The sequence below is a fragment of the Chlamydotis macqueenii genome, chromosome 16, assembly GCF_036417535.1.
Source record: "Chlamydotis macqueenii isolate bChlMac1 chromosome 16, bChlMac1.mat, whole genome shotgun sequence".
Taxonomy (NCBI): domain Eukaryota; kingdom Metazoa; phylum Chordata; class Aves; order Otidiformes; family Otididae; genus Chlamydotis; species Chlamydotis macqueenii.
The window spans coordinates 15,774,117-15,785,012 of NC_141571.1; the positions used below are offsets into that span (position 1 = coordinate 15,774,117).

At 64.9% G+C, this 10,896-nt stretch overlaps 1 protein-coding gene and 1 long non-coding RNA gene across 2 annotated transcripts; one reads left to right on the forward strand and one right to left on the reverse strand.

Annotated features, from left to right (window-relative positions):
- Positions 1-2,102: 2,102 nt before the first annotated feature.
- HCK (HCK proto-oncogene, Src family tyrosine kinase) lies at positions 2,103-9,776 on the forward strand. The gene is made up of 12 exons (XM_086760316.1): positions 2,103-2,219; positions 2,574-2,616; positions 2,870-2,970; positions 3,121-3,218; positions 3,361-3,464; positions 3,861-4,010; positions 4,338-4,490; positions 4,787-4,969; positions 5,384-5,460; positions 7,635-7,788; positions 8,055-8,186; positions 9,457-9,776. The coding sequence occupies exons 1-12, from the start codon at positions 2,103-2,105 to the stop codon at positions 9,657-9,659; spliced, it is 1,515 nt and encodes a 504-aa protein (XP_086616442.1). The 3' UTR covers positions 9,660-9,776.
- LOC147598757 (uncharacterized) lies at positions 9,205-9,861 on the reverse strand. Its single transcript, XR_015260263.1, has 2 exons — positions 9,773-9,861; positions 9,205-9,586 (listed from the first exon to the last, which is right to left on the reverse strand). It is a non-coding gene; the product is annotated as an uncharacterized LOC147598757 (long non-coding RNA).
- Between the last annotated feature and the right edge of the window lie 1,035 nt (positions 9,862-10,896).

Sequence of the window (10,896 nt, forward strand, 5' to 3'; positions counted from 1 at the left end):
GGACGGTGCTGCGGCCCCCGGGCCGGTGTGTGGGCAGGCAGATGTGGGGCTACTGGCACCAATTTTATTTTATTTTTTCTTAAAAAAAAAACTGGACGTATGCAAATCCTCATGCAGGCGAAGTGTTCGCAGTCCTGCCGCCTCCTCTGGGGGTCCTGAGCCAGGGCCTGGCCCTGCCCGCCGTGCCCACGGTGTCAGGGTGGGGTGGCCGAAGCCGAGGGTCCCTGTGCTGCTGCTGTCCCTGTCCCAGCGTCGGGGGAGCTCTGGGTGAAGCACAGCAAAGGCTGGGGGGCTGGGGGGGACCCTTGGCATGGGAATACCCAGGCCAGGAGAGACACAGCAAAGCCCACGGCCCCCCCAGCCCCTCCGAGCTGGACTGTACAGTGTGGGTGCTGTGCCCTGCGCCCCACTCGTGCCCTCCCCACCCCGTGCCCTCCCCCCCCCGTGCCCTACCCCCATGCCCCTGTCCCGTCACGGGACAGTGCTCGGAGGTTTCCTCTTTTCTCCTCCCCAGGGACAGAGCAGCAGCCTCACACCCGGCCCGGCCTGCAGTCGCCCCCGCTGCCCCCCACGGGCCCAGGCCGGGCGAAGGAACAGCCCCGGGGCGCCGCCCTGGGCCCCAAATTCCCCCGGGGTCCCGGGGGCAGAGGGGCCGTGAGTGGAGAGCGGGGGGCTGGCACCCGTCGGGCGGACGGCACAGCGACCCCGACGGCAGCGGGGTCCCCGCGGGGCCGGGGTGTCCCTGGTTCTGCCGCCTTTGGCCCGCGGGAGTCCCGGGACGGCCCCGTCCGGTGCGTGACGGGGGTCCCCGCTCCCCGGGGTCGGTATCCGGCCGCGCCCGCCCCGTCGGGCAGCAGCGGAGTCGGGAGGTCCGGCGGCCCCGGGACGGCACCGGGGGGCGGGGCCTTACCGGGAGGGGCGGGGCCTTACCGGGATGGGCGGGGCCTTACCGGGGCACACAGCGCGCAGCGGCGGCGGCAGCCCCGGCTCCGGGACGGGCAGCGGGACCGGGACCGGTCGAGCCCCGGGCCGAGGTGAGAGCGGAGCGGAGCGGAGCCGAGCCGAGCCGAGCCGTGCACGGAGCGTCGGGGGCGGCGGGGCCGGTCCCGGGCAGCCCGGTCGGTTCCCGCCCCGCTCGGTGCGGCCGCCCGTGGGTGCCCCGGGAGGGCACGGAGCTCTCCTGCGGGGGTGGTCCCCGGCCAGGGGCGGGTGCGGTGCTGGGCTTGGCTGGTTCCCCGGTCCCGAGCCCGGGGCATCCCCTGCGAGGGGGTCGTGCGCTCCGGGGCTGCAGCTGCCGCTCTGCCCCGGGGAGCGGAGCCGGCCCGGGCTTTGCCACGCTGAGGAGGGCGAGGAGCGACCGTGGGGTGGGTGGGAGGCGACAGCGATGTCCCTCGAGAGCCCCCGCTCAGCCCCGAGCTTCCTCCTTCGTGTCTCCGCCCGCACCTTCTCCTTTCCCCGCACCGAGGTCTCCCCGCACGAGGGAAGTGCCCTTGCGGGAGTTTCCCCCGCGCTCGCCGCTTCTTGCGGAAACCTTTTCCTGCTGCTCTTTCTCGGGGAGCTGAGAAAGCCGAGCATTCGCGCCCGCCCTGGCCCCGCGGCTGTTGGGGGCAGCCCCACCTCGGCGGAGAGCAGCCGGGGAGCGGCGGAGAGCGGTGACCCACGGCTGTGGGTCCACAAGCACCAGCGGTGCCGGACAGGGAGCCCTGAGGCGGTGGGAGCCCCTCCGTGACGGGGGTCCTGCTTGGCAAAGAGGCTTTTCCTGCCGCGATGCTGAGTGCCTGCACCCCTGCCCGGGGAAGGGCTGCGGAACCGCTGTCGCCTGCCCAAAATTCACCTCCTGTGACCTCTCCTTCCTCTGCCCCGGGAGATCCCTCTTCCTCTCCCGCACCCCACCGTGCACTTTGCTGGGCACCTCGGCGTCCCGCAGCTCCCACCCGCCTCGGCTCTGCCCGGGGAGCAGAGCCCTCTCTGCCCGCGGCCGGGTGGGCAGCGAGGCCCTGTGCCGGCACCGTGCCGAGCCCGGCTGGAGCTGCTGGGAACGGGGCTGGAGCGAAGCTTTCGCCTCTGTTGTAAGACTTCACTTCCCCTCCCTTGGCTGCAGGATGGGTTGCATGAAGTCAAAGGACATCGGCGTCCAAGAGAAGATGATAAAAACCGACCCCAGCCCCAGCTTGCAGCAGGGCCACTACGTGAGGGACCCCACAGCCACTGGCATGAGGGTGAGTGGGAACTGCCAGGGGCGCGGGGCTGAGCCGTTGTGGGGGACTCAGCCCCTCTGCTCGCCGGAGCGGCCAGCACCGAGCGCGGGGCCGGCTGCAGGCGCTGGCGGTGCCAGGGGGGCTTGGCTGCGTGACGGCAGCGCGAGTCCCTCGACGGGCACGGAGTGAACCTGCTGGGAATGAAGGCATTTGGGAGGGGGACAGAGGTGCTGGTGCTGGGCGGGCTGGCAAGTCGGGTGGTGCCGGCACTGCCCCTCGGTGGCCCCCAGCTGGGGCCGCGGTGGGGCAGAGACCCCTGTGGGTACCAGCCTCTGCCACCTGCAGCGTCACTCTGGTTTCTGTCCTGCTTTCCAGAACAATAATGGCTCCGCTGAGGCCGTGCCCGCGCCCGAGGATGGTAGGTACAGGGGGCTCGCAAGTGGGTGCACGGGGTGGGAGCACGCAGGGAGCGTGGCCGAGTCCCCTCCGACCTGCGTCGAACGCTGCTGGTCCCGGCGGGATGGGAGCTTCCTCGAGGGCCGGACGTGGCCGTGACATGATAAAGACAGAGGTGCTGGGTGCTGCGGGGGGTCCTGGCTGCGCATGGCAGGGGCGGCCGGGTGCCCTGTCCCAGCACGGGGAGGGGTGCCCAGGGAGCTCCCTCGCCGCAGGCTCAGAGAACAACGTGGTGCTGGCGCTCTACGACTACGAGGCAACGCACGCTGGGGACCTGAGCTTCCAGAAAGGGGAGCGGCTCAAGGTGCTGGAGGAGTAAGTGCTGCCGGCATCCCCCCACCCCAGGGTCTCCTGAAGGCCTGCGGTGCCTGCTGGGTTTTTTTTTTCTGGAATTTGCCCCTGGAGGAGCCAGCAGCGCCCAGCACGGGGGCCGTGGGCTGACCCGATACCCATCTCTGTCCCAGGTCGGGGGGAGTGGTGGCAAGCGCGGTCGCTGGTGACGGGGCATGAAGGCTTCATCCCCAGCAACTACGTCGCCCAAGCCGGCTCGCTGGAGACGGAGGAGTGAGTCCACCCCTCGGTGGCACGTCCCAGCCCCATGTGGTCTCCTGCTCCCCCCACTTGGCTGTGCCCGCTCCTGCCCCACGTCCTGCCCCCAGCCCTCCCGACCCAGCAGCGTTCGCTGGCTCACTTGTTTCTGCTGCAGGTGGTTTTTCAAGGGCACCAGCCGGAAGGACGCGGAGCGGCAGCTCCTTGGCCCTGGGAACGTGATCGGGTCCTTTATGATACGGGACAGCGAGACGACGAAAGGTCCTGGGGGGTGCGCGTGGTCGGGGACACCTGCCCTCACTTGCTGGCAGAGGAGCTCCAGAGATGCGTCCCCAGCCTGGGGGCTCCGCTTTGCTGCAGGGACTGGGGGTCCCGTGCTGCCGCTGTGAGTGTCCCTGCAGGAGCCACATGTCCGAGCCCCGCGGGGGGGACGGTGTGGGGGACGTGCCCGTTCGAGGCCAATTCTGGTGTTCGGGGCGCAGCCATCGCTGGCCTCGTCCCTGGGGCCAGGGGGCGGTGGCAGCACGGTGGGGATGGGTCCTGCAGCGGTGGCTCTGCTGGGTGATGGCACCGCGCGTGCTGTGAGCGCGGGATGGCTGAGCGCACTGGGGACCTGCCCTCGGCGCGGGGGCCAGCAGCTCACCCCTCCCCAAACAGGCTGCTACTCGCTGTCGGTGCGGGACTGGGACGACACGCAGGGCGACACGGTGAAGCATTACAAGATCCGGACACTGGATAACGGCGGCTTCTACGTCTCCCCGCGCAGCAGCTTCGATACGCTGCAGGAGCTGGTGCAGCACTACAAGGGTGAGCCCCACACGCAGCTTTGTCCCCGAGCCCAGCAGCCGCCGGGCAGCCGGCACCTCCAGACGCCGAGAGGCTCCTGCCCATCCCTGCTGTGGCTCCGGCTGTGACACCCAGCGATTCCGGGACCTTCCCCTCGCGTGGTGCCCGCTGGCTGGCACAGCGGCGGCCGGCTGCGATGGCCGGTATTCGATGTGTCCCTGGTGTTTGCAGTGGGGCGCGTGGTGCCAGGATGTGCCCCGCGGCCACCGAAGCTGCCATGGGCTCCACTTGGGAGCACGGAGTGGCTGGCGGGGCAGGCCGGCTGACGGCTCCGGCTGCTCCCCGCAGGGCAGAGCGACGGGCTGTGCCAGAATCTCACCTACCCCTGCCGCACGCCCAAACCGCAGAAACCCTGGGAGAAGGATGCCTGGGAGATTCCTCGGGAGTCGCTGAGGCTGGAGAGGAAGCTGGGAGCCGGGCAGTTTGGAGAAGTGTGGATGGGTGAGAGCAAGGGGGAGGCAGCTGGGAAGAAGGTGAAGGTGATGGTGAAGGAGGAAGGGTTGAGGGGTGGCGGGGTGGGAGAGGCAGGGAGGGAGCGACCGGCGGGAGAGGCGGAGGTGGCCCTGGCCTTAATGCTCAGGGCTGGGTGCGCGGGGACAGCCCTGGGCTGCGCGTGTTCTGCATCCCTTGCACAGCAGCAAAGTCTGCAGCACTGGGTGCCTTGGCTCCAAAATCCAGTGCTCCCAGTGCCTGGGCACTGGGCAGGCTGGGAATGGTCTGTCGTGTCGCCCCCCCAGCTACCTACAACAAGCACACCAAGGTGGCGGTGAAGACGATGAAGCCGGGCAGCATGTCCGTGGACGCCTTCCTGGAGGAGGCGAACCTGATGAAGATGCTGCAGCACGACAAGCTGGTGAAGCTGCACGCCGTCGTCACCCGGGAGGAGCCCATCTACATCATCACCGAGTTCATGGAGAAAGGTGCCACCCGCCTCCCTGCGCCGGGGGCCGGGCCAACCGGTGGCACCCGGTTGCCCCAGGGACGGTGCAGGATTGACCCCTCCGGCATCCCTGGGGTTGGCCCTGGGCTCCGCACCGGCTCCTGCGTGTCCGAGTGCGCTGGGGTGGGGTGCTGGGCAGGGGGACAGTGACAGCCCTGGGAGGGAGAGACGGGATGGGGTTGGGGTGCAGATGGGGAGGGGTGCCCTGCGGGGCAGGAGGGTTTGCTCCCCTGCCCAATCCATGGGGTGGGGGGTCAGGTGTGTTTCCTGACTGAGTCCCCGCATCCTGCTCGGCTCCCCGGGACCCTGTGCCGCCTACACGACCCGTGCCGCCCCGAGGGTGGGCGCAGGCTCCGGCTCAGCTGCCAGCCCTGGCATCCTTCCCTGCCCGCAGGCAGCTTGCTGGATTTCCTGAAGAGCGAGGACGGGCACAAGCAGCCGCTCCCCAAGCTGATCGACTTCTCTGCCCAGGTGAGGAGGGAGCAGCCCTCCCCAGCTCCCCGCTCCCCCTTGCCCCCGAGAAGGGTGAGCGAGGGGTGGAGGAGCCCAGGAACTTCCCCTGGGCTCGGGCAGCGCCTGCCGGGAGCCTGGTTTGGACTGGCAAACCCTGGGGGCGGTGGGGATGCGGGGAAGGAGCCGGCGAGGTTTCCCCGCGGCTCTGCCCTTGCGCCCCGCGGGCAGCCGGCTGCCTGCTCGCATCCCGTCCAGCCGCCGGCGCGGGAGCAGGTGCGTGCGAAAGGAGAAGTGGTGGCTTCCTCCCCATCAGCCCGTTTTGAACACCGTGCCGGAGCTCTACAGAGCTCCGTGGGTTTTGGCCACGCTGCTCCTTCCAAGGAGCTGGGAAACCTGCGTCTCCTAAGGCCACCACGGTTTCCGCCCCATGGGTGGCACGGCGCTGCTGGGCTCTGCTTTGTGGGAGTCTCAGGGTGAGGGTCGGAGCTTGTTCTCACCGCTCAGTGTGCGCGGTCCCTTCTCCAGGACGTGCCGGTTGGCACGGCCCGTCTGAGCCCACGGCTCCCCCGGGAGCGGCTGCGGCAATTTCTGTCCGTTGCTGTCGACGTGATCGTTACCCGCAGACAACACGCTCTGCGCGGCAGAGCCTCGTCTGCACATCTGGCAGCAGCCCCATAAACCCCTGGACCGTTCCGCTGCATTCAGCGTGCCCGGGGGATTTTGCTGGGCGCGGTTCCTAGGAAGGGGCGCAGCGTGGGGTTACCCCACAGGAATGCCCGCGGGATCTGCGGTTTGTTAGTCGTCTACCCGCCAAAGGGTCCCGGGCTGGGGAAGGCTGCTGGAGAGGCACGAGAGCTCAGGGAAAACCGTTTGGGGGACATTTTCAGGAGCGGATTTTGAGTGCAGCGGAGAGTGCTGTCACACATCTAGCTTTGTGTGTGCCACCCTTTGTGTGACCACTGTCTTGCCCCTGCTGCTCCCGCAGTGTTCCTGAATCCAGGGGCCCTTCCAGCTGAGCATGGTACCACTATGGAATCATTCGTAGAGGTGCCTGCGCATCAGGAAAGCCAGGGTGGCAGCCCAGGCCACGGGGGCTTGGCCCAGGTCGCTGGCTGCTCACGCCGGCCGTGCCGGGGTCTGCTGCCAGCTGCGCGTCGGAGCACGCCATCTGTTCCCAGCGCGCTGGCTCCCGCGAACTGCCCGGCTCCGTAGCGGAGAGGGGCCGCTTCCTGAGACACACAGCCTGAAGTGCTGTCGTGGGCAGGCAGCGAGCCTGGCGCCCGGGCTCGCGCTGGGGCCGTGTTACTGCCAGCAAAACCGCCTGTGGTCGTGGAAATAATCCTTCCGCGCCTGCGGTGCCTCTTTACTTCCGTATTTTGTGCGGAGCTCTGTGAGCAGCTGCACCTCACCCTGGCCCGGATTCTGTGGGTGTGACAGGGATTGGGGACATCCCCTCTGGGCGCTCCGGCCCCTTTCCCTCCCGGGTGCTGGTAGCATCCAGGCGTGGGATAATTTGGCACAAATCTGGGGGTTGGTTGTGCGCACACCAGATCATCTCCGCGTGGATCGGGGCAACAGCTGCACACGCAGCCACGGCGGAGGGCAAGGCTTCGGGAGATGGAGCTGGCGGGGATCTTCAGGGGGACTCTTCACAAACTGTTCCTGAAGACCCCAGGCACCTCCCCAGCCTCCTCAGGAGACCCACCACAGTGCTTTTCTGTCCCGGTTCTAGGAGAACACGTGTTGCTCTCTCAGAGCAGACAGGGTAGTTCGCTCCCTGCTTCCCTCCAGCAGTTGGTGATGTATTTGGAGGCCGGTTGCGGCCCTCCTCTGAGCCGAGAATGATCTACTCCTCTTCGTATCCGCACGGCTACGGATGAAGCAGTTGTACCTTGCTCTGCAACATCCACAGACGCGTGCTCGTGAGCACGCCGGCTCCTTTGACACCAGTTCTCACAGCTTTCCTCACACGTGGGCTTAAACGGGTCGTGTTGGGCTGGTCACCCACAAGGGACTCCCCGCACGGAGTGGTTCCCACGCGGGGCAGTCGGTCTCGTCTCGGCCGTGACTCGGCCTCCTTCCCCCCTCTCCATGAGCGGTTAACGTCTTTCCATTCCTGGTACCAGTCGCGTTGGGGAGGTTGCGGTGTTTCAAACAGCCTCTTTGCGTTTTTCTCTTTCCCCTTTTCATAGATTGCAGAAGGAATGGCTTTTATTGAGAAGAGGAACTACATCCACAGAGACCTGAGAGCTGCCAACATTCTGGTGTCGGCGACGCTGGCGTGCAAGATTGCAGACTTCGGGCTGGCCAGGGTCATCGAAGACAACGAGTACACGGCCCGGGAAGGTGCGGGAGCTGCTGGGGGCGGCTGGCCGCTTCCTGAGACGGTGAAGGGTTGTGGGGTTCCCTGGGAGCCGCTTATCAACCCATCACCTTGCTGGCAGGGACGCTGGGAGGGGCGTGCTGTGCGAACAGGCAGATTGGGGAAACTTCTCTCATTTGCATCACTTCACGTCTTCCTCTTCTGTCTGTTTCTGCTTCCTCATATTTCACCCCCGGTTTCTCGGCATTGGGGTTACAGCTCATGTTTCCCATCGGATTTCTTTGTCCAGGTGCCAAGTTTCCCATTAAATGGACGGCACCGGAAGCCATCTGCTATGGATCTTTCACTATAAAATCAGATGTCTGGTCCTTTGGGATCCTCCTGACCGAGATCATTACCTACGGGCGCATCCCGTACCCAGGTAAGGAGGTGAAATGCCCCCTCTAATCTGGTTCCAAAAGGCACGCTCCACGTCCTGGGCCCCATCCGTGGGATCGGTTTCTCCGTGAAGTTAGGTTGCTGAAAGCAGAGGGAATGGTGAAAAATCTGAGTCTCTCACTGGGAGCAGAGCTCAGAGAGTAGCACAAGGTCTCAAGGTGGCAATTCTGCCTGTGAGCCGTGGAGAGGAGCCCCGGGCACGAGGCAGTCTCTGAGCAGTCTGTGCTATTTATTTAGCTACATCTACTGTTTGGAAAAGAGCTCGCCTAGGATGGATAATTAGGAAGATTTTTCTCCATGGGAGTCCTCAGTGACAGCAGCAGTTTTCACTGAGCTGAGGTCCGTGCCGATGTGACATGGGGCCCCTCTTCTCAGCTTCCACAAACCGGAGCTGGGACATCTCCTCTGGGGAGCCCAGGCGGTGATGCCTCTGGGGAGAAGGGCGGCTACTCTACAAACTGCCTTGGGGCTGATCCTGCAAGGAGGTCCTGAGCTCCTCCAGCTCCACGGGAAAGCAACAGCAGCCAGGATCTCTGAGAGACCTGGTCTAAAATAGAAAACCGGGGTTTCAATGAGAGAGGACCCCTGACTTGCCCCAGGCTGCACGGCGTGCTCCTGGGAGAGCGGGCGTCGTTCGCTACAGGTTCCTGGCTCGCCGGAGTGCGTCTCAGCACGAACCCCTGGTTTTCTGCCTGCTGCAGATTCAGTGTGTTGAGAAGCAGCACATCAGTTCAGGGCTGATAGCGGGGCCAGGTGTTTCTGGGAAGGCTCACACAGTCTGTAAATCATCACTAGGAACCACCCTGTATTTTATACTAAGTGTTTCTTTGGTTTCTTTCCCTTTTTTCAAGGGGAAATTATTCAGTGCAAGCGAAGTAAACGTTGCCACCAACCAAGCACGAAGGACGTGGGGTGGCACACAGGGTTGTTGGGGAAGGATCAGTTCACACGTATTTTTATGGGTGACACTGGGAGGAATGGCTCATTAAAGACTCAGCAGGTGGAGAAGTGTAGCCTTTATTCTGTGGAAATTTACACAAAATTATTATAATTACCTTCTGATCTGCTCAACTGGGGTACAAAACCGCACGCTACAACTAACCAGCATCTCGGCTGTTTGCATGTTTCCCTGACCTGGAGTATCGGTTCCCCCTTCCCACCCCTGTACCCAGAGGGTGGGCACTCTGGGGTTTTTTGCCTTTTAAAGAAATCCGTGATAAACCACAAACCATTCACCTGCCCTGTTTCTCCAGGGATGTCGAGCGTGGAGGTGATCAGGGTGCTGGAGCACGGGTACCGGATGCCCCGCATGGAGAACTGCCCCGAGGAGCTGTATGACGTTATGATGAGATGCTGGAAGACCAAACCGGAGGATCGTCCCACCTTCGAGTACATGCAGAGCATTTTGGAGGATTTCTTTACCGCGACAGAAAGCCAGTATCAGCAGCAGCTGTAACACGGGAAGCTGGGTGGAGACAGCGGGTACCCCGCACCACGCCCGCCGTGTTAGCGGACCGAGCCCCCGCGCCCTGCTCTTCCCTGTCCCACTCGTGATCCGCCCGTGCACACCTTCCTCCGCTAGCCTGGCCCCGGAACCAGCGCCTCCCCGGTGCGGCTGGCCTGGAAGCGGGGCAGGAGGCAGCCGCGCTCAGGCCAGCCCTCGGGGGCTGCAGGACGGCAGGAGAAGCGATGCGGGGCCGTACTTTGTGCCTTCCACATGCGCCTGGGTCCCCGCGAGGCAGCTGCTCCAGGAAGATCTGGCGGGGTGGTGGCCGCCCATGCCGGCAGCACCGCGCAAGGAGGGGCAGGGCCAGGCCTGTTTCAGCTACAAAGAAAAACACCAACAGATGAATTTTTTTTTTTTAATCCTTCAGAGATCTTATCACGCTGTTTTGCAGAAGTAGGTGCTTCAGCTGCAACGGCCTCGGTGAAATGCCGTTACGCTCCGGGCTGCGCAGCGCCCGTGCCCCCCGGGCCCCGCGTGTCAGGGAAATCCCAGTGGATTCGCAGCTGGGCAGGCCGCGGGCGAGGCGGGCAGCGCCGTCGCAGGGTACGGACGGGCACAGACGGCGCTTTGCCAGGCAGACGCTGGGCCGATCCCCGCGTTTGCCTCAAGAGGAATTTCTCCAGCCGAGGGCAACCCCGCGCCGGCCCCGTGGCAAAGCCCCGCGTCTACCTGGGCACGTGCCATGGTGGCAGCGATCCCCGCGTTCCTTGCACACTCATTTTATGTTGTTGTTTATTTTTAGTATTTAATAATGAGTTATTTGGGGAAAAGGAGGAAGTGATTTTTTTTTTTTAAAAGATTGCCCTGTACATCTTACAGCAAGGAGCTTCTGGGCCTGTAATTGTATTTTCCTCACGCATAGAGGCAAACACCGTTGTTTCTATGCTTTTATATCAGCTTGGAAGCTTCTTTTTGTAATGAGTAAAGTATTTATAAACCTCTCGTCTTTCAGCCTTTCCTCCCCTTCCCCAGCGCGGCCGCGGGGGGACGCGGATGGGGCGAGGCCGGGGGCCCAGAGCGCCCCTGGGAGCTGGCCTGCAGGCCGGGCCGGGCCCGTGGACCGGGCCGGGGGGAGGTCGGACCAGAGGGACCGGGCCGGGCTGTTCCAGGCCTCCCAGCCCCGCCGCCGCCGCGCCCGCACCGAACATGGCGCCCGCGGCGTCGTGCCCGCCCTCCGCGCGAAGGC

Excerpts from the sequence above, each read along its gene's own strand:
- HCK (XM_086760316.1), top strand. The coding sequence starts at position 2,103 with ATGGGTTGCATGAAGTCAAAGGACATCGGCGTCCAAGAGAAGATGATA. Across the intron at positions 3,465-3,860 it reads GGACAGCGAGACGACGAAAG|GCTGCTACTCGCTGTCGGTG; the intron begins GTCCTGGGGGGT and ends CTCCCCAAACAG. Across the intron at positions 4,970-5,383 it reads CACCGAGTTCATGGAGAAAG|GCAGCTTGCTGGATTTCCTG; the intron begins GTGCCACCCGCC and ends CCCTGCCCGCAG.